This window comes from Mytilus galloprovincialis, chromosome 4, assembly GCF_965363235.1.
Source record: "Mytilus galloprovincialis chromosome 4, xbMytGall1.hap1.1, whole genome shotgun sequence".
Lineage (NCBI taxonomy): Eukaryota > Metazoa > Mollusca > Bivalvia > Mytilida > Mytilidae > Mytilus > Mytilus galloprovincialis.
This window is the reverse complement of record NC_134841.1, coordinates 67,456,164-67,483,900: the sequence shown is the minus strand read 5'-3', so window position 1 is coordinate 67,483,900 and position 27,737 is coordinate 67,456,164. Positions and strand designations below refer to the sequence as shown.

Below are 27,737 nucleotides of genomic sequence, written 5' to 3'. Positions count from 1 at the left end.
AATGGGACAGGCAGTCTGCCAAAAAATTTTGAACCCATTTTTAATTTTCCTGTATGCAATGAACTTTCCTAGAATCCACCACTTCTTAGATTTTTGTAACATTTTGGAACCCCCCTTTTTTGGACGATCAATGCATTTAAATGAGGACATGTGGTTGGAATCCCCCTCCCCCTTTATCCTGGGTTGGGACCCCTTTCAAAATGGTTGGAATCGCCCCTGACCACCATCACTGATCATCATCTTCATCAACAAACTAGAGCCTCTCAAGAGCCTGTGTCGCTCACCTTGGTCTATGTACATATTAACAGTGGACACAGATAAATTCATGACAAAATGGTGTTTTGGTGATGGTAATGTGCTTGTAGATCTTTCTTTACTGAACATTATTGTTGCTACAATTATCTCTATCTATAATGAACTTGGCCCAGTAATTACAGTGGAAAATATTTCCTAAAAATTTATAAAAAATAACAAAAATTTATGAAAATTGTTAACAATTGACTATAAAGGGCAATAACTCCTTAAGGGGTCAATTGACAATTTTGGTCATGTTGACTTACTTGTACCTTCGGGCCAGGTGAGCTAAAAATGTATAGTGTTGGGACCACTACATATAACTGGGGCGGAACCAGGATTTTGGAAAGGGGGCGAGCGGAGCGAGGCAAAAATTTTTGGGACCTTTTTTTTGGCTACAAAAACATGAAATAAGTGTAATATGCACTTTTGAAACGATTCCTGGCGTGGTGCATGTATATTTTGTAGTTCCTGAAAGGTGTAAGGGTTGGACATTTTCGATGCTGTATTCTCCCTATTAATTGTCTGTCATAAAATGATAGTACGGATTTCAAGCTATTTACTGATAAATTTGATGTGGGACTTTTCAGTAAAAAAAGACATTGAAAATTCTCGCTGGTTTGCTGTATGTTAAGTTATCATAACCTCACAGATTTCTTGTTGTAAACAAGATACAAGTCGAGCTATTCGATAAAATTTATAATACGGCGGACACGAGCATAAAAAGACGAACAAGCAATATTTATCCAAATGTTTGGTTGATATGTTTCACCCAACAAAAGTAAGGGATGTGAGGGATTCCAAACCAACCAAAAGCTACGAATCAGTCTGAAACCATCGGACAACGAATATATGAATGACGGTCGAAAAATGTAGACATTACGGCTACTTCCAGCAGCAGGTTGTAGTCTGATCTTGACAAAAGTATACAATATATCAGTTCGGCGAAACAGACATTTCGGTCAGACATGCAAACTCCGCCCAAAAGAAAAAAATACGCCAGTTTTTATCTATTATGTTCATTTAATGCTTAATACTTCTGTTGGATATTCGTTTCTAATAGCAAAAAAATTGATAAGATTATTGTTTTCAATCCAGATACGGCCAGAATTTTATCTCTCAAATATCTCAGACTGCCTCCTCAAACCAAATGGTTCGTACCTTAGAATTTAAATCTATCTAGAGCTTATAATGACTTGGGATCATTATTCAGCTGTTATTTTAAAATAGGATGCTGATCATGGGGCATTACGAGTTAAACATGTTTTCTCAGAGTGTACTAATATAGAGTATTACTGTTTTGTGGCCTATGAAATAGAAGTCAATATGTTCTTGCTCAATCCTGTGTCGCCTTGAAGGTGTTAAGATTGTCGTGCTCAGCCTAAGCAATTTGTGACAGTAATTTAAATCTCAAAATGACTGAGTGACGTTTTTTCGACGCACTGGTCAACTCCACCATAGTGAATCACATGACTTTCAGTTAGTATACACCAGCGAAAAATATCTTTATAAGTAAAGAATTGTTACATAAAATAAATACAGGGGAAATGACAAAGTTCACGTCATCTAGTCTGATTAATCATTAAACTTTTACAAAAACAAAAAAAAAGTCCAAGCAAAGGTAATTATACTGCTATTAAATCTTTAATTTCACTTTCAGGTCTATCCTTTAGTGCAGGTACATGATCAACATTGATGTTATGAAGTTTTAATTTAGTCAGTTTTATTTTATAATTGTCATTAAATCGAGGATCTTTCACCAATCCAAACATTTGATCGAACACACCTAAATGTTGATTTTGTCTATGAATTGTTCCACAAACTAATACGACTACCATTCCATGGCGCTCAGACTTAACAAACACTCCATCATGGCTAATATTTGGATTAAATAATAAATATTCACTTTTAGTAAATACGAGAAGTCTATCTGAAACTAATTGTGATCCTGACATTTCATCTTTCGTGGACTGATCATCTGTCACTATTAATAACATTAGTTTAGCTTCATCCCAGAAGTGACACGGACCAAATTCTTCTGCACTAACCCCCATATGTGGGTTTTGAGAGTTTAAAACTTTATAGAACCATCTGGCAAAGGTTTCTCCTAAAAGCTGGAGATCATTTGCATTTGAACTTGCAGACTCACAAGCGCTGCTATGGTTACTTGCTCCTGGAGAAGGGGTCAATTCTGTACTGTTTACTTGTGGTATCATAACTTGATTTTTTTTATGTTCAGAAAAATTCTCGGATGATGAGCTTGATGGCATATCCTCGTCATAATGCTGAAATAAAAAATTTAAGAATTAAAAATGCTTTCATGTAGATGTTAAAATCAATCAAATTAAAATTTAATCTCTGCACTCACTCATTTTTATGCTTGGGTGAAGCGTGTTTAAAGTGTGTTTGAATTGGAATTACAGGCTAAAAATGTTTAACATGAAACTTTTACCATATATATTGTGTCCTTTAAAATTATTGTACTTTACTTGGTATTGCCATGCATTTCAGTTTATATAACGACTCATGCATTTAAAGGTCTAAACTTTCTGCCAGAACATTTAGAATGAAATATATGTTCAATTCCTGTATTGGGATTCTTTCTATTTTTTTTTTTTTTTTAATTATATTTCAGTTTAAACTACAAAACTGTCAAATTATTATGGGCTCAGCTTCATCAGATATATGCAAGTAATTAAAAGATGAATAAATATGATGCTAAATCACTGAATATAAGAACACTGTTTAAAAGTACTTTTTTTAACCTTTTGTACAAAAAATTGTATATCGAAAAAAATAATATTGGACTGATTGTCTGATTTGTCAAAATGTGAAATTTATATTTTCACATGAAGCTAAATAATTGTGTGTAAGAGAACAAATGTGTCTATCTATGTTGTGATGTTACACTATTATTTCAGGTTAGGGTGAAGGTTGGCCACTGTTAAAATGTTTGAACCCACTGCATTTGTTTGCACCTGTCCTATATCAGGAACATATCGCTCATAGATTGTCATTTCATTGATGTGGTTCATATGTATTTCTCGTTTCTGTATTTTTATACTAAGATTAGACCATTGGTTATCCTGATTGAATGTTTTAACTATAGTCATTTTTGAGGTCCTGTATAGCTTGTTGTTTGGTGTAAGCCAAGACTCTGTGTTGAAGGCCGTACTTTGATTTACATTGGGTTTTTTTTTTAACAAATTGTGGTGAAGAGTTGTGTCATTGGCACTCATACCACATCTTCTTACATCAATCTGATTGACAACAGTTTTGGTTCATAATATCAAACTATCAAAACATTGGTAAATAGTTAAGTTATACCCTGTCTGTATATACAATTTAGTAGTTGTCAAAATAAAACCTTTTGATTTATAAATTATCATTTGCACAATATCACAAATCTTTATTAATATTTATAAAACTTCAGACTTGCATAATAGGCATTTCTGTAGGGTTTAAAGGAGTAGGTCCGGTAAGGGTCGATTTTGGCCCCAAATTTCAGGTTCATCTGATGAAAGATTATGGACACTTTTTAAACACTCAAGTGTCTACTTCAGTCGATTCAATTAGTTTATGTGAAAGATTTGAACTGATTTAGTCATTTCAGACGCTCAATTTCAAGCTTAAAATGAAAAATCTATCACATTTGCCACTTTTCAGATTGTTTTTATCAAAAATGAAAGTGGCCTCATCCGTGTTCACTCTCAACCTTTATATATGTTATGTATTATCATCAAATACAACTTACATTTAAATATTAAGAATAAACACAAATGTGGCCACTTCCATTCAAGACGGAAACCGTCTAAAAATTGACTCAAATGCTAAAATTGTGAAGATTTCAGTAAATTAGCATGACTTAATGATGCTAGTACCCTATATGTGCATTGTGTTGTTAAAAACAGCCCATATTTATGTAGCAGAAGTAATTTATTTTCCAATAAATAGATAAAAGTTTGTATTTTAACAATTTTGTAAAAATGATATATTTTGGAGCCAATAAGGGGTCTTACTGAACCTACTCCTTTCTATAAAATTGAAATGATTTTGCTTTTCAAAATGCAAAGAACAAAATTCTTAAATTGTTAATTTATAATTATAAAAATTACCGTCATCAAAGCTGATATATTTTTAGTTCCCCATGTCTTTAACAGTCTTTCAATAATAGTCCTTTTATCTGAACTGACAGATACAACTATGCCTTTGTCTACCAAATACTTAAACAACAGATCCCTTTTGATTTTCTTCCTCTTCAACAATTCACATGACGACTGAGAATAAGTCAATATAGCTGATATTGCCTCTGAAAAATAAATGCTAAAAATGTACATTCATTTGGTTTCTTACAGTGGTAAAAATAATGGTACATGGATTGTCAATGAATCTCAAAATGTTGATAATAAATATGATTGCACCTTGGAGCCAATTAGTGATGTTATGATTCGTTTAACACAATCAGGTCATGATCATCTATCAGATTATTCTCCTTATAATATACAAACCCCATAATGTATAGTAAGCTATCAAAAATAAGAAAACCAGCTGCCTGATTTAACGCTACATATTTAGATACTTGAACATGTAGGTCACTGTTAATCATATAGGTCAATTTGTGAATTTGCTAATTTAATTTGGAGCTTATATTACATTTTGATTTACATCAGATTTTTCAAGTAAATTACCACCTTTTGATATATATTCTTAAAATTTTAATACTAGTAAGCTTAAATTTGAAAAAGGTCTTTATGAGATGTAATGTGTGACTGTGATCAACAATGAGACAGCTATCCATTTAATTGACTTGACAAAAAGACCTTAATGATAGAATCATAGGTCTTCAATAATGGGCAAAATCCATACCACATAGCAAGCCATTAATAAAAAAAAAAGGCCCAGACAGTAAAAATTATAACATGATTCAACAGAGAAAACCATAGCCTGCTTTATCATGTTTATGTTCAATACGATAAAACGTATTAAAGATAAACAGAGGATAAACAGTAACAAATGATGACCACTGAATAACAAACTCCTGACTTGAGACAGACGCATACAGAATGTGACAAGTTAAACATGCTACATGTATGTTACTTTATTTCAATTAAATGTGTAATACATGTTTTTGTTTAAATTTAATTCAAATCAATTTATCATTCAAGATTATTATTTTAATCATTTATTACATGTACTATACATGCTTTATTTTGTTTCAGCATGTTTATGATGAGTAGATGAAAACTGCGTCTTCCAAACAACTGTTTACTTTAAGTTTGTGTTTATCGTGATTTTCCATCTAAAATCAAGAGACGTTCCGAAATCCTGTATAGGCCGGATCAGAACTCGGCCAATACAGAAAAAAATCTATATTGGCCAAGTTATTCTGTATTGGTCAAGATGACACCTTATGTTGCATAGGCAGTTTTCATCATATTAAGTCCAATAACAGTGTAGTTAATTAAGAATTGATAGAATAGCTTAAAATTTGGGCAAATGATTGGTAAATATAGATTCCACAACTGCAACAAGTGTATTATGATTTTTCTGCACTCAAGACAGTTAAATTTTAATATTTAAAGCGCGAGGATTGCCGAGCTTTTTAAATAATAAAAATTTTACTGTTGAGAGTGGAGAAATAGCGTAATACACGAGTTACAGTGGTGGAATCTGTTTCTCTTATGATTTTTATCCTTCCTTAAAAATTTTCAAAAGATTTGAGGAAAGTTGTGTACTTTTGATGTGACGTCATCAGGCATGGTCGCCTTTTTCGATGATGTCACAATAAGAAAATTCAGAAGAAAACAAGAAAATTTAACGTCACAATTAAATTTCAACCAATCATTTGTCGAGAACAGATTTTTCACTAGTGAGGAGAAATATTTTTCTCACACTGGTCAGGAAATATGAAAATAGAACAAAAACAAGAATGTGTCCAAAGTACACAGATGCCCTACTCGCACTATCATTTTTTATGTTCAATGGACCGTGAAATTGGGTAAAAAATCTAATTTGGCATTAAAATTATAAAGATCATATCATATGGAACATGTGTACTAAGTTTCAAGTTGATTGGACTTCAACTTCATCAAAAACTACCTTGACCAAAAACTTTAACCTGAAACTCCCACTTTCATTTATTATGTTCAGTGGACCGTGAAATTGGGGTCAAAAGACTAATTTGGCTTTAAAATTAAAAAGATCATATCATAAGCAACAAGTGTACTAAGTTTCAAGTTGATTGGACTTCAGCTTCATCAAAAACTACCTTGACCAAAAACTTTAACCTGAAACTCCCACTTTCATTTTCTATGTTCAGTGGACCGTGAAATTGGGGTCAAAAGTCTAATTTGGCTTTAAAATTAGAAAGATCATATCATAAGCAACAAGTGTACTAAGTTTCAAGTTGATTGGACTTCAGCTTCATCAAAAACTACCTTGACCAAAAACTTTAACCTGAACGGACGGACGGACGCACAGACGGACGGAGGCACAGACCAGAAAACATAATGCCCCTCTACTATCGTAGGTGGGGCATAATTAGACAAATAAAATATCTTGTATCATGTATGTATGTCCTGATGGTAATTTTTTAGTGTTGGCATATCTCTCTGTCGTCTATACTTTTCAAGATAAACTTGATTCAGTGCTACAGGTAGTCTTGAACTTGTAATCAGGCAACTTTTGCACATCATTGTGAATTTAAGAGGTCAGAGGAAGTACAATTACATAAGTCTGCAATATTGAGAAAAGTACTGATCTGTTAATGTGCATATAAATAATGCATTGATGATAAGTCAAGAACTGATTACACACTGATCTTTCTTTTCCATTACAAAAATGGTCAAAATAGCAAGTTATATCTAAGGGCAATAACTCTTCATTTTATAAGGATCTATCACAATCATACAATAGACAACTTTCAAGTTTGATGCATATCCGTCAAAAACTCTGGTTTTAGAGAACATTCATTCATGCGTTTAGGGGCATAGTCACGTCCGTTCCAATGTTGAGCTTGTGGTTGGAAAACTATAATGCTATATTGCATGAATTATTCTGCAATTTAAATTCTCATAATTGACAATTAGAGGTACCTCAAATGACCGAAAATAACACTGTTAATATCCAAATAACACTTGTAATGACCGAATAACACTTGAAATTTTAATATTAGCACATATTGTTGACTTTTAAACATTGATTATTAAATAAGTATATTATCAATGAGTTTTATAACTTATAAATATTTACAGAAATCAGAAAAGCTCATAAAATTTTTTAAAATTTAGCGTGTACATCCAATATGGTGACCACGGAAATCACAATGGCCGCCATGTTCAATGTACACACCGAATCTAAAATAACCTTTATGAATTTATCAGCTTTATGTAAATGATTTCTAAGTTATAAAATACATCGATAATATACTATTATTTAATAATCAATGTTTAAAAGTCAACAATATGTGCTAATATTAAAATTTCAAGTGTTATTCGGATATTAACAGTGTTATTTGGTCATTCGTGTTACCCGACAATTAGCACTGCTGTCATTAGGGAATTGTGATTAGGTACTTACAAAACAAACATTATTTCTAGTTTATCCTGCACAATGACGATCAACTAAGACGCTTGATGAATGTAAATAGTGCAGGGTTACAGGCGATCCACTCTATCTGGTAAATAACGTCATAACATAAAGGCTCCGTGTTGAAGGCCGTACATTGACCTATAATGGTTTACTTTTTTTTAAATTGTTATTTGGATGGAGAGTTGTCTCATTGGTACTCACACCACATCTTCTTATATCTATATAAAGGCGCGCATAATTGATGAGTTTTTTCCGGTGACGGATGAACTCGAGTGGTCTATTGTCTAATACCATTCCTGTGCAATGTCAATCCAACAGCTGGGACTATTAGGCGATTTTTGCAGAACGTGATTCTTTGACACTATAAAGCATCCCCAAAAATATGCAATTTAGGGTTTTTGAGAAAGTTTCGTTTTCCTTCACATTGGGGTCATTGCAAGTGGTTGTTTCACTCAGTGCTGTGATACCTGATCTTGTAGTAACTTTTATTAGTTTCTTTGTAACTGTATCAGTAAGTGAACGTAGTTCTTCTGTCTGTATATTTTCTAAAATTTCTCTACATCCTAATGTTTCCTTTTCGTTCATGTTTACATATTTCTTTTTACTGGTTCCTTTTCTTCTCACGTTGCTATTTCCTTTGAACATGCAAATGTGGAAAAAAAAAACTGTCGATAAGTAATTTCAGGGTCAAACATGGAAAGTGAATGATTTTCGATCCGGTTAGTAGGTTAAAAATTTGTTTATAAAAGTTTTTTAATTTTGTTTGGCTCTTTATGTAAGAATCATTTTCTCCTGAATGAGGATTTTATATTCCTATTGTTTAGCCTTTTGTTTTCAAAACTTTGTGTTAGAGAGAAAATTCAAATGATTGAGCAAATGATATGATGTTCTCAGGTTAATGTCAGACATATTATACAGTCTAACTCCATTGGATGTTGGGTGTGTATATGTAGTGGTTGATATTTTATTGTTAGATATATGATTTTTTATTGGTTGTTATTGACTTTGGAAAAGCTGTCTTAGCTTGAACATGGGTCATATGACTGTTCAGGTTTTTTTCCGTCTCGTAGAGTATTCTATCAAGAATAAGAGTAAAAGCCTCGGACTGATTTGCTCAAGTTAGAATAAATTAATTATATGTTACCTTAGAATGAAATTCATAACAGTGTAGCTATGGCCATTCATTGACTGGGGAAAATTAGGTGAACGTTCGTCTGTAATGCCCACTGCTCACGACGTACTTATCATAGAAATTTAAACTGTGAGGTCACCAAAGGTTCTAAACGCCTAAATAAAATAATTAAAAATACTAATCAGGAATAACCTTTGTAATTTGAAAATAAATAAAAATGGCCTTCAACACGGAGTCTTGGCTCACACCGAACAGCAAGCTATAAAGGTTGAATACTTAAAATTCTTTACTTGATTTTTTGTTATGGTTTGACCATCAATTTTCCTAATATGATATCGCACGTTCTTTCAGATTATTGTTTTTACTTAATTGGCTTTAAAAGTTACAATGCATGATGTCGTCTGTTTATGTAGTTCACATGTGTTTTTCGTTTCTCGTTGGTTTTCCCGTTTGAATGGTTTTACACTAGTAGTTTGGGGGCCCTCTATAACTTGCTGTTCGGTGTGAGCCAAGGCTCCGTGTTGCAGGTCGTACCTTGACCTATAATGGTTTACTTTTATGAATTATTACTTGGGAGGAGAGTTGTCTCATTGGCACTCATACCACATCTTCCTATATCTATCTATATATATACATTTTTTTTCAACAAAAGAATACATCACAAGAATATAAGTTTTGTAAGAAACGTGAGAAATTGTGTTGGACTTGAAGATAAGGCAAAGTGACAAATATCTGAAAGAATGAATCGTTTTATGGTATTAAACAAAGAAATCAACTGATTTTTTAATTATCCAGAACTCTTCACAAACAAAACCCACATGTATACGCATTGAATAAATAGTAGGCCATTCTTAGATGATCACACCGTAGAAGTAGTTGTGCTCTTAATCAATGAGATATTTTGTGAATTAACCCCATCAACTTAATAGGTTTTTTTACAATGGATAAACCTATTTTTTTATTATTATTAAATAATATCATCTCTGAACATTATTATTCTTATAAATGACACGGTTGTATGTGATGATTATAATAAATATTTAAAACAAATTCCTTTCAAGCTTTGTAAAAAGAAAGCTTCATTTTATGTATCGGAATGTGTAACAAGTGAATATTTCAATCCCCACTGGAAGGCCTCTGACAGACTGGGTGAGCATAAAATCATAGCCGTTGACAAACAAGTTAAAAGCTACAAATGTTTTACTGTCGACCACACTGTTATGCAATTAATTCTATAAGGTGTCATGTTTTCTTATCGGTTTACACTTCAGTATGTCGGACTATTACAAAATAGAGTGTATGCGTATCTCGTTAACATATAGTATCGCGCCCAGTATTCAGTTAGTGTTAGGCCAGAGACATATATACACATATACACACATGTGTATATATGTCTCTGGTTAGGCCTATATTTGTTGCTGGACGTACAATTGTTATATTATCGAATAGTAATTAAGCTATAAAGGACCCCAGAGGCGGATTTAGAGGGGGCAGGGGGCCCGGGCCCCCCCCCTTTTTGGGAAAAAATTTGGTTGCTTATATAGGGAATCACTGAAGCGTGACTGAAGCGGGCCCCTCTTAGGTCAGTCAGTGGGCCCCCACTTATGAAAATTTCTGGATCCGCCACTGGACCCCAAAGGCGACTAGTATGATATCATTCAAACGGGTAACCAACGGTCTAATCTAAATAGAAAACGAGGATCTAGAAAACATTTATGAACTACATCAACAAACGACAACCACTGAACATCAGGTTCCTGCTTTCAGAATACTATGAATTATTTGTATCAAAGTTTTAAAGATTTGATTTAAATTTGATTTGCTCTTGAGTTCCATAAAAATAGAGTAAGGAAATAAACCTTGACAATCCAGATTATATAAAAAATTAAAATAAAACGAAACAAGTAAAGCCTTTAAGGATCTAAGCCACACGAAAAAACTCACTATTTTTAACTTCACATCAGCACTGATTTTAGTTATGAATAATTGGCTTTATTGAACATTATTTCAAAACGGCATGATAAAATAAATATTGTAATAACACATTTAAAAGATCATGGATGGGGTGAGATGGACGAAAACAGTGTATCGACTGTCGGGTTTTCCGAACGGAAATTAGTCGCAATTTATATAATTTACAGAAAAAAAAAATTCATATATTGAAAAAAATACAAATCTTTTTAGAAAAGAAAATTTATTAAAATGGAGTCAAAAGTTTACAAAAATTAAGAATGAAAGAGAAAAGAAGGGCAAGAAGCCGGGGAATTTAAAAAAAAAGGAACGGATCGCCGGTAGCAAAGTTAAATGAGCCATTTTGAAAACTAAAACTGTAATCAACGGGCGACGACTTCTAAAAATATTGCTTTAAAATCGGTATCTTTAGCATGGAGTGACATCAAAATGAAAATAAATCACCCCCTTCTTTTCCATAAAATTACAAGCCTATATCGATTTATCACTTTTTTTAATCAGGTTGAAGTTATTAATAAAATATTCATTTGATTTTAATCTGAATTCGTTAGTTGTTTGATCTTTGTAAAAGAAATCGACCTGGATATGCATTAACATTTGCCACTGGACGTTAATTTTTAAGCCAATCGACCATTGATTGTAACAGCCTATTTGTATATTCATAATGCATTTACAGATAGACTGATCAATATATTTAATTTCTTTGTTTTGATTTAACTGATTATTTATGTGAATAGTTGATTACATTGGCCTTTGATCAAGTAGTTTTATTTGAAATTTTAAAGCATTGGCATATTTGGAAAACGGGCACCTGTTGACTGACTTTGATACTTCCAAGTCATCTTGTACAGATAAACGTATAAATCAACTGGTTCCAGGTGTTAAACAGGTGGCAAAAGTTTTTTAAACATATATATTACATTTTCTGGGAAACTTTATGCATACAAGGACGTTAACTTATATATACGTGTTTGAGATATACCATAGATTACATCTAACCATAGATTACATCTATGGATATACCATGTATACCTACAAGGAAAAAATTATTTTTTTCACCATTTTTTTATTTCATTCGAGTTCTGGATTTTTTTGTGTTTTTTTTTTACAAATCGGTTGTGCAGTTAAACCAATCTATTTTTTCAACGGTTTTAATATTCTTTTGTGCCTTAAAACCTAGGTTGTTCGAAACAGAGACATATAATATTACATATATCTGTTCAAAATAAAATCTTGAGTTAAAAAAAAGAAGATCTTATATAAATACAGTATTGATATTTTCATTCTTGTAAACATTACACCTGTCAATTATTTGAATGTAGCCATCGTAAAGCAGCGGAATACGACAACTGGATTATTTGGGTGAACCAGAGACATACATTGCATAATAATCAGTGTTCCAGCTAGGTTTTCAAAAGGGCAGGGTGCCAATCCTGAAAAGGGCATTTAACGCGCGATATGATAATATGAAAAGGGCATATTTTAATAAAAGATGTTAATCAAACATTTGTGTTTATTTGTTGAATCACAGGTTATACAAGAACAATATCTTTAGCCCATATAGAACTCTATCTTTCTACTTTTAAGGCTGAAAAACTTAATGTACATAATATATAATAGTGAACCTGTCAACTATAATGCCTCGGATGTTGCCCCCTTTCCCCCAAAGAAGGGAAGAAAAGTATTAACAAGTTGAATATACTTTACAGAGTAAACGATTTCGCAAACATTTGTAATGTCTTTAGTCATAAACATGATAAATTCGAAATGATTTTTTTAATGAATTTTTCGTAAGTCTTTTTCCAATAAATAAAATAATATTACGACAAAAGAAAAAAAAATGATTTAAAATACCCCCCATTTTTTTTTACAATAAAAGTAACACAATTGAAAAACAATGAAAATAAAGGTATATTTTTGAATCCCTTTCACGAATAGTAAATACACACGATATTTACAACAATAAGATTTCTTTTTGAAAGATGTGTTTGGTCCTTAAAAGGACCTTTTGTATATTACAGCATTCCTGTAGGTTTTTCTGGTCACTCCGGCGCAAATTCCGTCTCATCTTGGTCACCATCTTCTTCTTCTTCGCGGTTAGTAACGATCTGCACTATTTCTCCAAACAGTTCTTGTCTCAACTGTGCCACTAACTTAGCTTTTTCGTGAGCAAAGTCATAGTAAACATTCCTCATGCCTTCCGCGACAGCGAGTCTAAGTCTCAAATTATATCGGAAAGAACGAAAATTAACTTTTTTAGCTCTGTCATATCTAGTTTGTAAATTCCCAAGAGTTTGATTTAGCAATATAATTTGTTCACATGATCTTCTAAAACGTCTTTCTGCAGTTAGAAGTGCTGTTCTTTTGTCGTTGAAAGCCCGGCTTCCTCGGCGTAGCGTCCTCATCGTTTCCCGCTTACAGTGAAAATGGCTTAACAAATGGTCAACATGGGTTATATAATTTCCGGTAATTTGACAATATTTAGATAAAATCTGCCAAAGGCGGAGTGACAGCTATCGCTTAATATCCCGTGTATATTAAATGCAATCTACAATAAATCTCTTTAAACGTTGTGTTGTTATCTTAGAAAATTAAAATACAAACAAGATTAAAACTTAATTGTTCATTGTTATTGGAAACATTATAAATAATTAATATGCCCTAAAATTTAAATTGTTTCTAAATCACCACAGGGAACTTTGACATGATTATGACACCTGGTGCATTTGATCCTTTTAATTACCATTGGCAATTAACGCAGACATTTGGCAGTCACTAATCTAGTTAATTGCAATGTATAGAACCTGTTGGCACTTAACTGTGAATTCCATGGAGACAGGCCTTTCATATTCTAAAATCTGCGTTTTGTTTTTTTTTTTGGGTCTGTCTTGCACTGTTTTATCTATATTTATAGATGTATTTTAAAATATCCAATAACCTTCGACGAAGCAACCAGCCTATCGGTGCAAAAGAGAGGCGAAAGCCTGATTCTATACGGGGACATTTTTACTAAAAGTCGAAAATAAACTAGCTCACAACGCCATATCGAGAAAAAAAACCACAACCGTATAAAAACATAACATAGAAAACCAAGGATTTATATAGTCTTATTATACAAATCCTTGTAAAAACTAAAGACTGAATAAACTAAAGACTGAGCAACACGAACAACTTGCAGGCATTGTATTTTTTTTTAAATAAACTTTTTTTAAAGAGACAAATAAGTGAATTGTATATTTTATTTATCTATCATTCCTTGATCAGCATTATCCGGGAAACGACCATTATCTATGAATATATCAAATACTGTTGAGATTATACTTTCAAAAATTAAGCTTCTTAATTTTATCTCTTAATACATTTGAAAGTCTGCGGCAGGTGTGTTTTGTTAAGGTGATGGGCTATCAAGGATTAATTACTCCCTTTGAAGCACCACATCATTGATCATACAGATACAAGTAATACAAAAAAGCTTCAAGTTTAATTGATCAAAAGATGAAAAAAAGGAAACGAATATACCATCACATGAAGATCAAATTCTATGTAGAGTTAACAATAAAAGGACTTTTTTTTTTAATTTCGTAGGTGTTAATTAGGAGATATTTCATTTTAATTGAGATTGAACTTTATTTTAAAGTCGGCGTGTATACATGTTACAGTGAGTTTATGAAATCACACCTAAACTTGATGATTTTGAAATGATTTTTTTTATAAATAATACTAGTACACACCAAGGAGGTTACCTTATGCAAACTATGGTACAGTGGTTATACATAAAAGGATTTCATTTTTTGGTGTTTTAACGCCACTTTTAAGAACCGTTTTTGTGATATTTCGTGGCGAACAGTTTTATTGGTGGAGGAAGACGGCACCATTAGCTTTATTGAGCACTTAAAACTGTCGTTTATTCATAGAAAATACAGAGATTAGCAGATATATGCAGTATTTTACTTTAATGTATTTTTAATCAAAATGAAATATCACCATGTTTAAATTGCTTTAATCTTGTAAATATCCCAAACATCTGGTAAAATCTTCTAGAATCCACTAGTGAGATTGGTAGACTGGTTTATTGAACAACAATGACATGCTATAATCCCGCCTGGTGGACAATTTTTACAAAAAGACACTCTCTCTCGCTCTGGTAATCAATCCTCATTAAGTACCAATTATATGATTGAAGTGAAATGAAATGTAAAATTTCCCCATTAATACAGAATAGAATTAATATCTCTAATTCTGCATGAATAAATTACACAAGACAAGACAATATTTTATTTAAGTCTCACCTCTTCATTATAGAAAACATACAAACAGTTGATAAAACAACATCATAAAACATACAAGAGCCACTCTAAAAAGAGTTATGAGAGACTTTCTAAAATGTATATACAGTATTTACACTAAATTAGCTATATCAAATACATTTTCTTTTCAATAAACGTCATTGCAGATTTTGGCAGATAACAACGCAAATCTTCATACACAGGACAATTCATTAATACATGTTTTTCATCTTCAATTAAAAGATTTCCATTACAAATACTGTTATAACAAATTAAAAAATTTCCACTAAAAGACCTTCATATCTTCCAGTCTTAATTTTCAAAGGAGCAGTACCACTTCTAAATTTGGCATAGGCACTCCTATATTTACCAGGTATAATTTTTAATAAATAATTTTCTTCACCAAATTCATTTTTGAACAGTCTGTAAGTACGTAGTTTACTACGCTCGTTTGACATTAAATCAATATACCATTGCTCTTTAAATCTATTGAAACAGATATTCTCAATATTTTTATAACATGTTTATCAATAATCTACGGAAGCGTATTAGGGACATAGTAAAAATAAAATTAGCAGTAATCTTTTTTTTCAAAGACTATATTTTGACTTTTCAAATCTCGAAATTTTGACTTAAACTTGAAATTTTGACTTTCTAAAATCTTGAAATTTCCGACTTTTTGAAAAGTCGAAATTTTGACTTTTTTAATACTCGAAATTTCGACTTTATAAAAAGTCGAAATTTCCACTTTAAATTCAAAATTTCGACTTTTTTAGAACTCGAAATTTCGACTTATTTTAAACTCAAAATTTTGACTTTATTTTAATAAACTAAACCATTTTTAAAAAGAGGTTATTTTAGATAGAAAATCTTGTTCTTGCCGAAGAATAAATAAAATATGTTTCACGTTCAAATACATATTTCAAGTCTGGACTTCAGATATGTGCATCAAGACAATCCCGTTATTCCGACACACCTATATTACGACATACTTTTATTCAACAGTCTTATATATATAAAGACAAGGGTTAATAGTTGTGGCATAAGAATGTCAACTTGTAGAGTTTAATCAATGTTCCAGAAAATAGAACCATTATTTCAAAATTCCAAAACTACAAAACTGAGCAGCTCATTTGTCGTCCTGAATATGCATGGCATTTTTGGCTACTTGATTTACCATTGTTTAAACAAGGCAAAGTCAGTGACTTGCTATTGAGAAACCAAACAGGCCTTTGAAACTGCGATGCTAAATGTTCTCAGATCTGACGATCCTATGACAGTGTCGTGGGAACTAAAACATGGAATATTTTTTCTGTCAACATGCATGTTCTTTCCGAATTCAATATTAAATGCTAATCCATATCTTAATTTAAGAACAAAACCAATTTTTTAATATAAATTTCCAAAATGTGTGGATGACGCTTTAATAATTTGCGTCTTCTAAAATTGTAATAACTGTGTTTGAATACTAACATCAAAGTTTTAAAAGTACTTAAAAAAAGTCAAAATTTCGAGATTTCAACAGTCTAAATTTTGAGATCAAAGTCGAAGTTTCGATTTAAAAAAAAGTCGAAATTTTGAGGTAAAAATTATGGAAAGCCAACGGGGTCATAATTCTTAATTCGTAACTTGTCAGTTCGTAACTCAGTTGTAGTTGTGTAATTTCATAATTCGTAATGCGTAAATTGTGAGTTTGTAACTTGTATATTTGTAATTTCAAAATTGTTAATTAGTAAATTGTCAATTTGTAAATTGTAACTGTGTGATTTCAAAATTCTTTATCGGTAAATTGTCAATTTGTATATTGATGTTTTGTAACTTGTAACTTGTCGATTAAAAAAAGTCGAAATTTCGAGTTTAAAGTGGAAATTTCGATTTTCAATAAGTCAAAATTTCGAGTTTCAATAAATGTCAAAATTTCGTCATATGCTTTTTTTAAATCTACAAATGCACAGAATGTTGAAAGTTTACAAAGTTTTCTTGTTTCAATGATAGTTGTTAAAGTTGATATATAGATGGTCTATGGTACTGCGACTCTTTCTGAAACCATTCTGTTCGTCATTGATCACTTTAACTTCGGTAAGTTTTGCGGTCAGACGTGCATTTAGGACGCCACAGTATAGTTTATCCGCCACTGGTGCTAGACTTATTCCTCTATAGGACATCGGATCTCTGGGATCTGCCGTGGATGACTTTGGGATCGGTGTAATGATACCTTTATTCCACATAGCTGGCACTTTACCGGAATCATAACATATATTGAAAACACGGATAAGCGCATTCAATGCTGTAGGATTTTTATATAATTCAACTGGAATATCATCACCGCCAGGAGATTTACCACATTTTGATATTTTCACTACAATATACACTTCGATCGCTACTGGTAATTTCACCATCTAAAATTTCATCACAAACTATATCACTATTACAATTTCTGTAATTTCTGTTCTATATTCAAGTTCAGATGCTACTTTCAGGGTACATGTCTATTTTCTATTCGGTTAATTTTTTACTCATACATGTACATGTATAGGCTATATTACAATTTCCTTTGAGGAGACAACCATACGAATAAATACTTAGAAAATTCTTTTAAGGATCCACTGATCGAATGTTCTTTTATTTGGAGAATATTTCATGTTTAACTCTTCAAACAATATACTATTTATACATGTATCTATTTAAAGAGTTATCCCTTTAATCTTTTACTATTCTCGTCACCTGGTTCCCGCCCAACTCTCAATTCCCTCCAATCTAACTTGACTCCTTGCACTCATTCCCATGCTTCGCTCCAGAATCGTATCCACCCAGTGGCAACTTGCAGGTTGTAGTTATTGTACGACATGTTTAGAAAGACAGACGGTCAGACAACGGTATACCATACATTTTAGTCCCGTATAAAACACAGTATGTAGTTATTGGTTGACGACAGACAGACGGCCATACAACGATATTTTTAAAACCATGTTTATAGGCCGTTAGTTTTTTCGTTTTACATTGTTTTACATTGTCTTATCGGGGCCTTTTATAGCTGACTATGCGGTATGGGCTTTGCTCATTGTTGAAGGCCGTACGGGGACCTTTAGTTGTCATATTGGCAATCATACCACATCTTCTTTTTTTATATTATAATATAAATATCCTTTTGGAGAATCAATGACTACATATAAATACACTGATTGAGAGCTTAGTCGATTCTAGAATTGAGGGGTATGAATCGTCCCTGCATTAGGTAATGGAAAATTTGAAAATTTGACCTACATGGTCAAACTAATATTTCTTTTCTATATAGAGTTGTTAATAATTAAACAGATTTTGTTTGGTAACTAATAACTGTATAATTAGAAACACATATTATTTTTATTTTTTATTTAACCAATCATGGACCTTTGTCGGGCAAGATGTATAAGGTATGAGACCACTAATTCAGGCCCGGTATATGATAGAAAGTAGTACATATTTTAAACAAAATAGTTCCTACGCATATATAGCTGCATATCTTTGTCAATAGGGAGAACATTTGATTATTTTGGTATCAAAGGTAAGCTTGTGAACTAAGGATCACCGTGGAACCCTTGTTGGAAGTTTTATTTGAATAATTAAGAAGTATAGGAAATTTTAATAGAAGGTAAACTGATTGAGAATGGAAATGGGGAGTGTGTCAAAGAGACAACAACCCGACCGCAGAACAGACAACAGCAGAAGGTCACCAATAGGTCTTCAATGCAGCGAGAAATTCCCGCACCCGGAGGCGTCCTTCAGCTGGCCCCAATAACAAATATATATACTAGTTCAATGATAATGAACGCCATACTAAACTCCAAATTATACACGAGAAACTTAAATTAAAAATCATACAAGACTAACAAAGGCCAGAGCTATATTTACGAATGATATCCTTGTACCGACGATAAAATTTAGTAAATGTCTTGTCTAGTTTGTTATATCGAAAACCCTGGTGTAATTATTTGGGCACATTTGGCCTGTTGTTCAGTTAAGAAGTTCTACTTCCAAACTTCAAGGAACCAATACGCTCTAATATGCAATTAAAGGTATTTTGAATTTTTTTTCAGTACAAGTCAATATAAGGTTCAGTTTTGTCATGAAATAACTGTCACTTTTTTTAAACTTATAATAAGACAAAGCAGCCATTAATGCTTGAAATTGCAGATTTTAACATAGAAAGCAATGGGGTTATGAATTAGTGGTTTTATACCATAAACATCAAAATACAATGAATATTATGAACAGAGACATATAACGTATTGCATTACCGGTATATGTCTCTGTTATAAAACATACACAAAGAAATAAAGTGAAAAATATGAGCAATGTGGATATTATTACAGTATGAAGCATTAAAATTGTTATATGAGGTCGGTATTATTAAAAAATAAAAATAAATAGATGTCAAATATTTAACAGGATAACCAGAAATATAGTTTCTCATTTTGTACTAGTTCTCCCCATGAGCAGTGCACAGCATCGAGGAATTTTATATCACAACAATGCAGAGGTCATTCAGAAGTAGTTTCAGATATTATGAGATTATCTCCTCATGACTCATGAACAGCAGCAAGGGGTTGACATTCCTACTGTTCAAGATTCAACAAGGAACGGTGCTCTCAAATATATGACATAGCAAACACCAAGAATCCTATTATCTGTCTTTTTTTGTTGGTTCATCGTTAAATTAAGACCTAGTCCTGTTCCAATTATTTTCCTGTAAAAATAGAATCAACAAAATCAATGCAAAAACTATAAGATTTATTTTATTGCGAAACAAACAAAAACAATTTTTGGTTAGACATAAGAAAAACTCGACAATAATAATATTCATGATATTTTACTGTTAGTTTTAATATACGATGTGTTTTATAAATGTTATCCAATATTTCATGTTATACGCAATGTTTTATATGTATAATGTTATACAAGTGGTGAGACTTTAATAAGTGAATCTTGAATCTTCATGTTAAAAAAGTTATTGGTCTTCTAACTTCTATAATGCCTCGCCACAGTCTGTTACTTACATTTAGGACAACATGACATGTTTTACTTTGAATATTACAGTATAAACTTTGATAACCAAGATAAACCAAGAATGTCTTTCGCACCAAAAACATTTAATAACATTGAAACAAAATGTACTATATTGAAGAATAATTGATAGTAGCCGGTCCAAATAATGCTATTAAATGTGTTAAGCTAGCATTCTTAAAATGCTTGTTATTTCTACCTTATACATACAGAGCAGTCATTTAATTACTCATTTAAGCATTATTACTACTCCAGATTTTTTTTCTGTCGTAGACACAATTAACCATTTAATATTTCATTGTTCATTGAGTTTAAATAAACGTACATGTATACCAGTATTATGTAAGTTTTAATTATTCTGATCATCCTGATTATAAGCAATTTAATGTATTTTATATCTGTATACCTGAAATATGAAGCCAACCTGTCGTTCGTGTAACCGATGACCCCGCATGTTGTGTTGTTGCTGGTCCCCTGGTTATCGGGTCTGCTGCTCAATTAAAAAAAACTAGTATATAATCAATTCAGCACATCATTTCAAAACACCAATTTTCTACGAACTACATTTTAAGTTAATTTACGTCCCCTCCTTCTCAAGTGAGGGCTTGCAATCTATAAGCTAGCCATAATGTAACTAACAGGTAAGAGACCACTTTATCTAAACTTGTAACCTTCCCTCAATCCTCTTGCTAGCGAAACTTAGACTTAGTATCCATCAGGATAAAAGGTGTTTTCCTATATCATTGTTATTTATTACAATGTCCTGTTTATGAAAATCTACTTTAGTTTCCATGTTCTTTTTTTTTTTTTTTTTTGGGGGGGGGGTCCCTCTCTACAGATTATTACGTAACATATATGTTTCAAAAGAAGGCTGGACAAGTCATGGTGTAGTGCACCTTCTGTTGTTGTAGACAAAGACTGCATTCTCCAAAGTCGAATGTATATTGAATTTTAATAGATGATATATTAGGTACTAGTATGATATATGCGTGTATAGTACCAATACAATGTTTTAAAAAAAATGTCTTAAGCGTTCGAAACGGACCAGTATCTTTAAATTTTGTTTAGCTCAAATTCAAAGTGAGTACAAAAAGGGGGGTGAAAATTTTGCTGAGACGTCAATTTTCATTTAATCTTAATGGATTTTCCAAGTAAAACAAAACCAGGAATGCATGATCCTACTACTGTACTGCAACAACATAGATTTCGGTTTACTTTTACATATGAAGGTTTGTTTAATTTGGTGGTATTTAGACTTGTAATTCAACTTACTTGGAACATGTATCCATTTTTCAGCTGTTGTTACCCTTTGAGATCTAGCTCCTACTGTTAGTAATGTAGTTCTTGCTTCTGAACCTAGTAAATCAAAGCATAATGACGGGAAAAAAAATCCCACAATGATTCATTTACGCGGAACGCATATAAAACCACAGGTTTAAAAACACTAGAGACCGGAAGCTTAACGTTTTTGCTATTCATCAACAACGAAAAAGCTTCATATCGAAAGAAAAGTTATAATTTGGAAATATGATATCGACGAAAAAAGTGCCAATATCTTAAAATAAAACACTGTTATTAATTTGTGCATGTCGAATTATCCTGAAAAAAATTCGAGAACACATATTCTTTTATTATACTGCACGTTAAAATGCCATATTTTGATTGGCTGATACGAGGGTGTTAATTTACTCTATCACATGGCTGAGAGGGTAACATTTTTTAAAATGTTACCCTCTTGTCTAGACCAATCAAAAATCGATAGTTTAAAGAACACTGAATTTAATTTACATCAAGTATTTTTAATACAATGCTAAAGTTCTACGTTTTGGCTCAGATTTTATTATTTGATTGTCAAAATAAAAAAAAAAATCATATTGTTTAACTTTTTTTTTTCTTTTTTTCTAATACCCGTAACGTTGTTATGTACGTGATGTCATAGAAAATACTTTTAAAATAAAATTCATCTGTAAAAGACTATAATGAAAGGACATTCAGTCTAATAAATTAAATAACACATAGCTGAGAGGGTGATAGAGCAGATTGGTACTCCGATAAAGCATTGTCAACCTTGGCTTCGCCGCAGTGGACAATGTTTTCTCGGGGTAACAATCTGCTATACCACCATCTCAGCTATGTGTTATTTATATAATATCATATATTGCATGTAGAAGTATATATATATATTAAATTGCATTTATTATTACGGTACTAGAATTGCATGTAAAAGTATATATGCAGTAAATGTCCAAAATGCAGACAAGTTACAATAGGGATTTCAATCCATCGATGAGGTTAAGTATACTTTATTTCGTTTGGAATATACCTTTATAACTAATGCCACACAAACTCTGCAAATTATATGAGAACTGTGTACACATGACCAAGTTGTTTTCTCCACAGAAACATTGGTTAACTCCATCTGGTGAAGCAAATGATGCACCAACTTCATATTGTTTCCCGCCATAGTTGCAGTTTCCTGGTGAAGAAGAAAAACATATGGCATTTTAACGTGCAGTATAATAAAAGAATTTATTCTGATTTAGAGTAATTTCTCGCATTTTGATTGGCTGATATTGTCCTAATAAATGTCAGTACAATTTTTTATCACGTCAATTGGAATAAGACTATTTACCGGATTTGTTATCACATAAGCAACACGACGGGTGCCACATGTGGAGCAGGATCTGCTTACCCTTCCGGAGCACCTGAGATCACCCCTAGATTTTTGGTGGGGTCGTGTTGTTTATTCTTTAGTTTTCTATGTTGTGTCGTGTGTGCTGTTGTTTGTTTGTCTTTTTCATTTTTAGCCATGGCGTTGTCAGTTTGTTTTAGATTTATGAGTTTGACTGTCCCTTTGGTATCTTTCGTCCCTCTTTTGGAATTATCTCCCTTATTTATTACGTCAATTGGAATTATCTCCCTTATACCATTGACCTAATAAAAAAAATAAAAAATTGAGTTGCTTTATAGTCATAATATTTTTAATTTTTCAGTTTTAGATTAAATATCTAAAACGTATTATTGATATTGTCCTAAAATTGAATTTGAATATAATAATATGTAATATAACAAAATCAATTCGTTACACAGTGTTCAATTGTCCTAATACGGAATTTATCGGGTGCAATAAAATTCATATCGGGTTTGGCTTCGCCTCACCCGATATGAATTTTATTGACCCGATAACTTCTCGTATTAGGACAATTGCACACTGTGTAACTAATAATGTGTTCAAAGTTTACAGCCACTTGTATGAAGTATCATTTTGTACAATCATTTGCTTAGTCCGAACATCCAAATACCTTTATACTTTGTTGATGGGTTGCTGTCCTGTGACTTATAAATCATCCCTTCTTTTATTCATATTCAAATGGTTTGAACGCTACTTATAGTTAATATATCTCTGCGTTTTATGGAACATTTTAAAAGTCCTAAACATATAAATGAAAACACTTATTAGTTACCATACACATGTTCTATACCTTGACAATAGGCTTTACAGATACTTTGCTCATTTAACTTCGGATTGTGACAACTTGGTGTGGCACAGGTCCATTCCTTACACACTGTACTGGTACCGTGTGGCACACATATGCGGTTAATACTAGGGGTTGTATCGCTTCCAGTGTAATGTTTGCAATCATTTTGAACTGTAAAAAACAATCATTTACTGAACGATTCAATAAATTAAATGGCAAAAACAAAAAACAAAAAGAACTTAAAAAATCATACAGCAAGAGCGAATAATCAAAACTTAAAAACCAGTCTTTGTAAGAATCAGGCAATTTAAGTAAAAATTAAAACATGATTAGAAAAAACCCACCGAGCTAATCATGCTATTTAATACTAACCATCATCCTGAGTTAAAAATAATTGGTCTTTTGTTTGTGTGTGTCTGGTAATATCAAATAACTTGGTTAGAAAATTGGTTAGAATGATAGCAAATTACAGAGTTATCTCCCCTTATTTGTTAATTTCTAGTGCATTTCAACCAAATTGTATCTTCTATTACCAGAACAGAAAATGGAAATGAATGTTATTTTTGTGCATAACTACATATTATGAACTGAAATCAATGTCAAATTGGGTGGGTTTTTTTAGTCATGTTTTCACCACTGTCTGATTTTTAGGCAGACTGGCACTGAAAACCCAAATGTATCTATCACTATATATATTTATAAAAACCATACACATAATAATGACTTGTGTCTTATTATATACAGACTTTAGTTATGTGTTTAAAATAAACTGAAATTATAAGAACTATCCATTCATGTTGTCTTTTGTCTATGTTTCTATTTTCATTAAATCGCCATATTTCAACTTTAATTCATAAAACCATCACATTTTGAAAAAAAAAATAGCAAAAGTAAACTGAATGGAAAAAACCTTTTTTACAACACATTGAATTAACGTAATCGAAAATGTTTTGATCTAGATACCTTCTATTGATGACGTTGGTGTTGTAGCCCGTTGTTTGGGTGTTAATGTGCTCGATCTCATCGTTGTTGTCCGTGATGTCGATAATAACGTTCCAAGTCTCGTGGTTGAGAAGAAATTATCAGTATGTTGCTGTTTCTTAGAATTGCAAAGATTTTCTAAGGTCAGGTACTGGTGAGTACAAAGTATCACATTGTTGTCACCACACCAACATGTATCTTGACCATACGGTGAAGGGAATGGCTTTCCTTGTATGTGTTCTTTCCCGCCATAATTGCAGGTACCTGATATTGAAATAAAATGACATAATTCTCGCCAACCGAAGATGTTCGTTACTCTGTTTCAATAAAAAAAGCTTTTTAAAGACTGTTATAATTTGATAGTCTAAATATAAAGGAACTAAAAGCAGAACAAAACGAAGGGTCCATGTGCTTGTTTTCAAGAAATAAGCCATTGAAACTTTGGTGGAAACTTTTTCGCAATAATTATTTCATATGTGCAACTTTTTACTTTCAAAAACTAAGAAACATTAACAAAGATTATGTAAAATTTTTCAAAATGATTTTTTAAAGAAAATGTAATAAAATTATGAAAAGAAAAGCAGCCTGAGATTTTATATGTTTAAACCCTAGAATGTAAAGATTACAAGAATATTTTTTTTTTCAAGATGTGAGCTCGTTCTCAAATTATTTATTAGACGAGGAACGAAATAAACCGATTGTCAAACTCAAAATAGTACTCTTACCTTTACAGTATAGACCACACTCTACAAACTGGTTCACCTCTGGGTTGCTACAGCTTGGTTTGGCACATGTCCATTCCTTGCACAATGTATCTGTTCCTTCTGATAGACAAAGCCTACCTATACCACAGATTTTTGGGATTGTTTCATTTTCCTTGTAACGTGTACAATTATCTCCCAATATAACGAGATCACCTAAAAAAAGTTTTATTTTAGTGTTCACATTACAAAACAATTTAGAATTATTAAATATTGATTTGATTAAAAAAGGGAAAGATAAATCCATTATAATTATGATCATAAGCCTGTCATAATTTCAGGAAATAATGATTCTTCTGATAGACAAAGCCTACCTATACCGCAGATTTTTGGTATGTTTCATTTTCCTTGTAACGTGTACAATTATCTCCCAATACAACGAGATCGCCTAAAAGAAGTTTTATTATTTGAGTGTTCACATTACAAAACAATTTAGAATTATTAAATATTGATTTGATTAAAAAAGGGAAAGATAAATCCATTATAATTATGATCATAAGCCTGTCATAATTTCAGGAAATAATGATTCTTTTGCTAGATGTAATTTGTCTTCAGCCAAGGGATAATGGGGGAAATGACAGGTTATTTTTGAGTCTCAGCTAAAAAGTAAAATCACAAAAATACTGAACTCCGAGAAAAATTCAAAACGGAAAGTCCCTAATCAATGTCCTTACATTTTTTCAGACACGAGACGATTTAGAGGTTGACTTACACTGTCATTATTTGCAGAACGACCGTATCCAGTGTAAAATATTGGGACTGGGCTCGGCATCATACGGGACAGCATATTTGTGCTTGCTTAATGCTCAGTGGCAAATATTTCAAGCATATTCATCCACAAACGTCACAACCATCGTATTTAGAAATACATGTATGCAACGTAACGAATTTATAAAGTGATAAAGTTTTTTTCCGATGTACTGTTTGATTGTGAACAGTTATATACCTGTATCGTGTTGCTGCAAAATAAAAGAGGAAGTGAGGGTAACTTTCAAATTTTAGGGAAATAATAATTGACGATATTTGTTGCTGACTTTGCAAAAAGGAAACAATTTGCTGCCCCTATATGATACCAATCCCAGTCACCATATTGGTAATGGAGTAATTGGACACGGCGTATTTTTCTAAAGATACGGAGATGTGGTATAATATCCAATTGGACAGCTTTGCAAAACAGTTTGAATGAAGTGGATGTAAGGAATTATATGCAACCGTACGGTCTTCGACAATTAGAAAAACCCAAAGTCGGCATAAAAATCCTTGGCAAGAAAAACTATGAAACAATTCAATTGAAAAAACTGACGATTTGTAGTTTATAACAAAACAATTTACGAAAAACAAATATGACAGCCATGAACCAACGATAATAAATGAACTACAGGCTCCTGATTTGGGACACGCACATACAGATTTCAGGTCTTTGTATCTGAAATTGCTTATTAATCAATAACTATTCGTATAATTTTTTGGCACACGATTGAAAATAAAGTAAAACTCAATTTATTAATAAGTGTCAATGAATTTTTTTTAATAAAATTAACAGGCACAATATCTAATTGAAATCAACATTATCAAGCCACTCACCAAAACCAGCAAAAGCCGACAGCATAACGAAGGAAGTAAGTATGGTTTGCATTCTTTGAACTTTGGTGAATAGTTGTATCATTGGCAATCATCTACCAAATCTCCTTATTTTTATATTACTTGAACCGGAGCTGTTCGTCAAAATGGAAAGGACACACCTATGATTTTTGGCCAATAAAAGGCATTCATGATATATATTGGCTTAAAGCGCATTAACCAGGTTTAACATTGAATGAAACATGCATGAATCATCACATGCTCAAACCGTGCTTTCAACAATTTTTCATATTATCATTGGATAAGATAATTTATAGATTATAATGTTAAACAGGAAAAGTAAATAAAGCGAAATATTAGAATGATAGTAAGCGGATATTATACTTAAAATGTGTCAAAAGTTAACAGTTACAATACATAAATTGAAAATGGAAACGCACTCGACTACCTATTGAATTGATGTTCCAAATAAAGGGGAATTTTCAGGGATATTCTTTATGAGATGAATTCAATGATTGATGACAAATATGAACATAAAAGATAGATAATGAAAAATATTTTTGTTTCGACTTACAACATCACAATAGAATACAAGGTCTGCAGTCACCATTTGACGTCC

General features: G+C 32.1%; 2 protein-coding genes across 2 annotated transcripts; both read right to left on the bottom strand.

Annotated features, from left to right (window-relative positions):
* Nucleotides 1-1,774: 1,774 nt before the first annotated feature.
* On the bottom strand, nucleotides 1,775-8,573 carry LOC143072778 (uncharacterized protein C3orf38 homolog). Its single transcript, XM_076247878.1, has 3 exons — nucleotides 8,352-8,573; nucleotides 4,410-4,603; nucleotides 1,775-2,579 (listed from the first exon to the last, which is right to left on the bottom strand). Exons 1-3 carry the CDS (start codon nucleotides 8,527-8,529, stop codon nucleotides 1,920-1,922), a joined length of 1,032 nt encoding a protein of 343 aa, XP_076103993.1. The 5' UTR covers nucleotides 8,530-8,573; the 3' UTR covers nucleotides 1,775-1,919.
* A 10,092-nt stretch (nucleotides 8,574-18,665) lies between these two features.
* LOC143072777 (uncharacterized) lies at nucleotides 18,666-27,225 on the bottom strand. The gene is made up of 8 exons (XM_076247877.1): nucleotides 27,122-27,225; nucleotides 25,502-25,693; nucleotides 24,759-25,040; nucleotides 23,799-23,966; nucleotides 22,640-22,792; nucleotides 21,589-21,672; nucleotides 20,723-20,806; nucleotides 18,666-19,999 (listed from the first exon to the last, which is right to left on the bottom strand). The coding sequence occupies exons 1-8, from the start codon at nucleotides 27,201-27,203 to the stop codon at nucleotides 19,992-19,994; spliced, it is 1,053 nt and encodes a 350-aa protein (XP_076103992.1). The 5' UTR covers nucleotides 27,204-27,225; the 3' UTR covers nucleotides 18,666-19,991.
* Between the last annotated feature and the right edge of the window lie 512 nt (nucleotides 27,226-27,737).

Coding starts and splice junctions, on each gene's coding strand:
- LOC143072778 (XM_076247878.1), bottom strand. CDS start 8,529: ATGTTCAAAGGAAATAGCAACGTGAGAAGAAAAGGAACCAGTAAAAAG. Junction 4,604..8,351: donor AAAAGTTACTACAAGATCAG/GTATCACAGCAC, acceptor TTTATTTTTCAG/AGGCAATATCAGCTATATTG. Junction 2,580..4,409: donor ATATATCAGCTTTGATGACG/GTAATTTTTATA, acceptor TTTTTATTTCAG/CATTATGACGAGGATATGCC.
- LOC143072777 (XM_076247877.1), bottom strand. CDS start 27,203: ATGATACAACTATTCACCAAAGTTCAAAGAATGCAAACCATACTTACT. Junction 23,967..24,758: donor ACCAACGTCATCAATAGAAG/GTATCTAGATCA, acceptor TGTTTTTTACAG/TTCAAAATGATTGCAAACAT. Junction 21,673..22,639: donor GTGTGGCATTAGTTATAAAG/GTATATTCCAAA, acceptor TTGATTTACTAG/GTTCAGAAGCAAGAACTACA.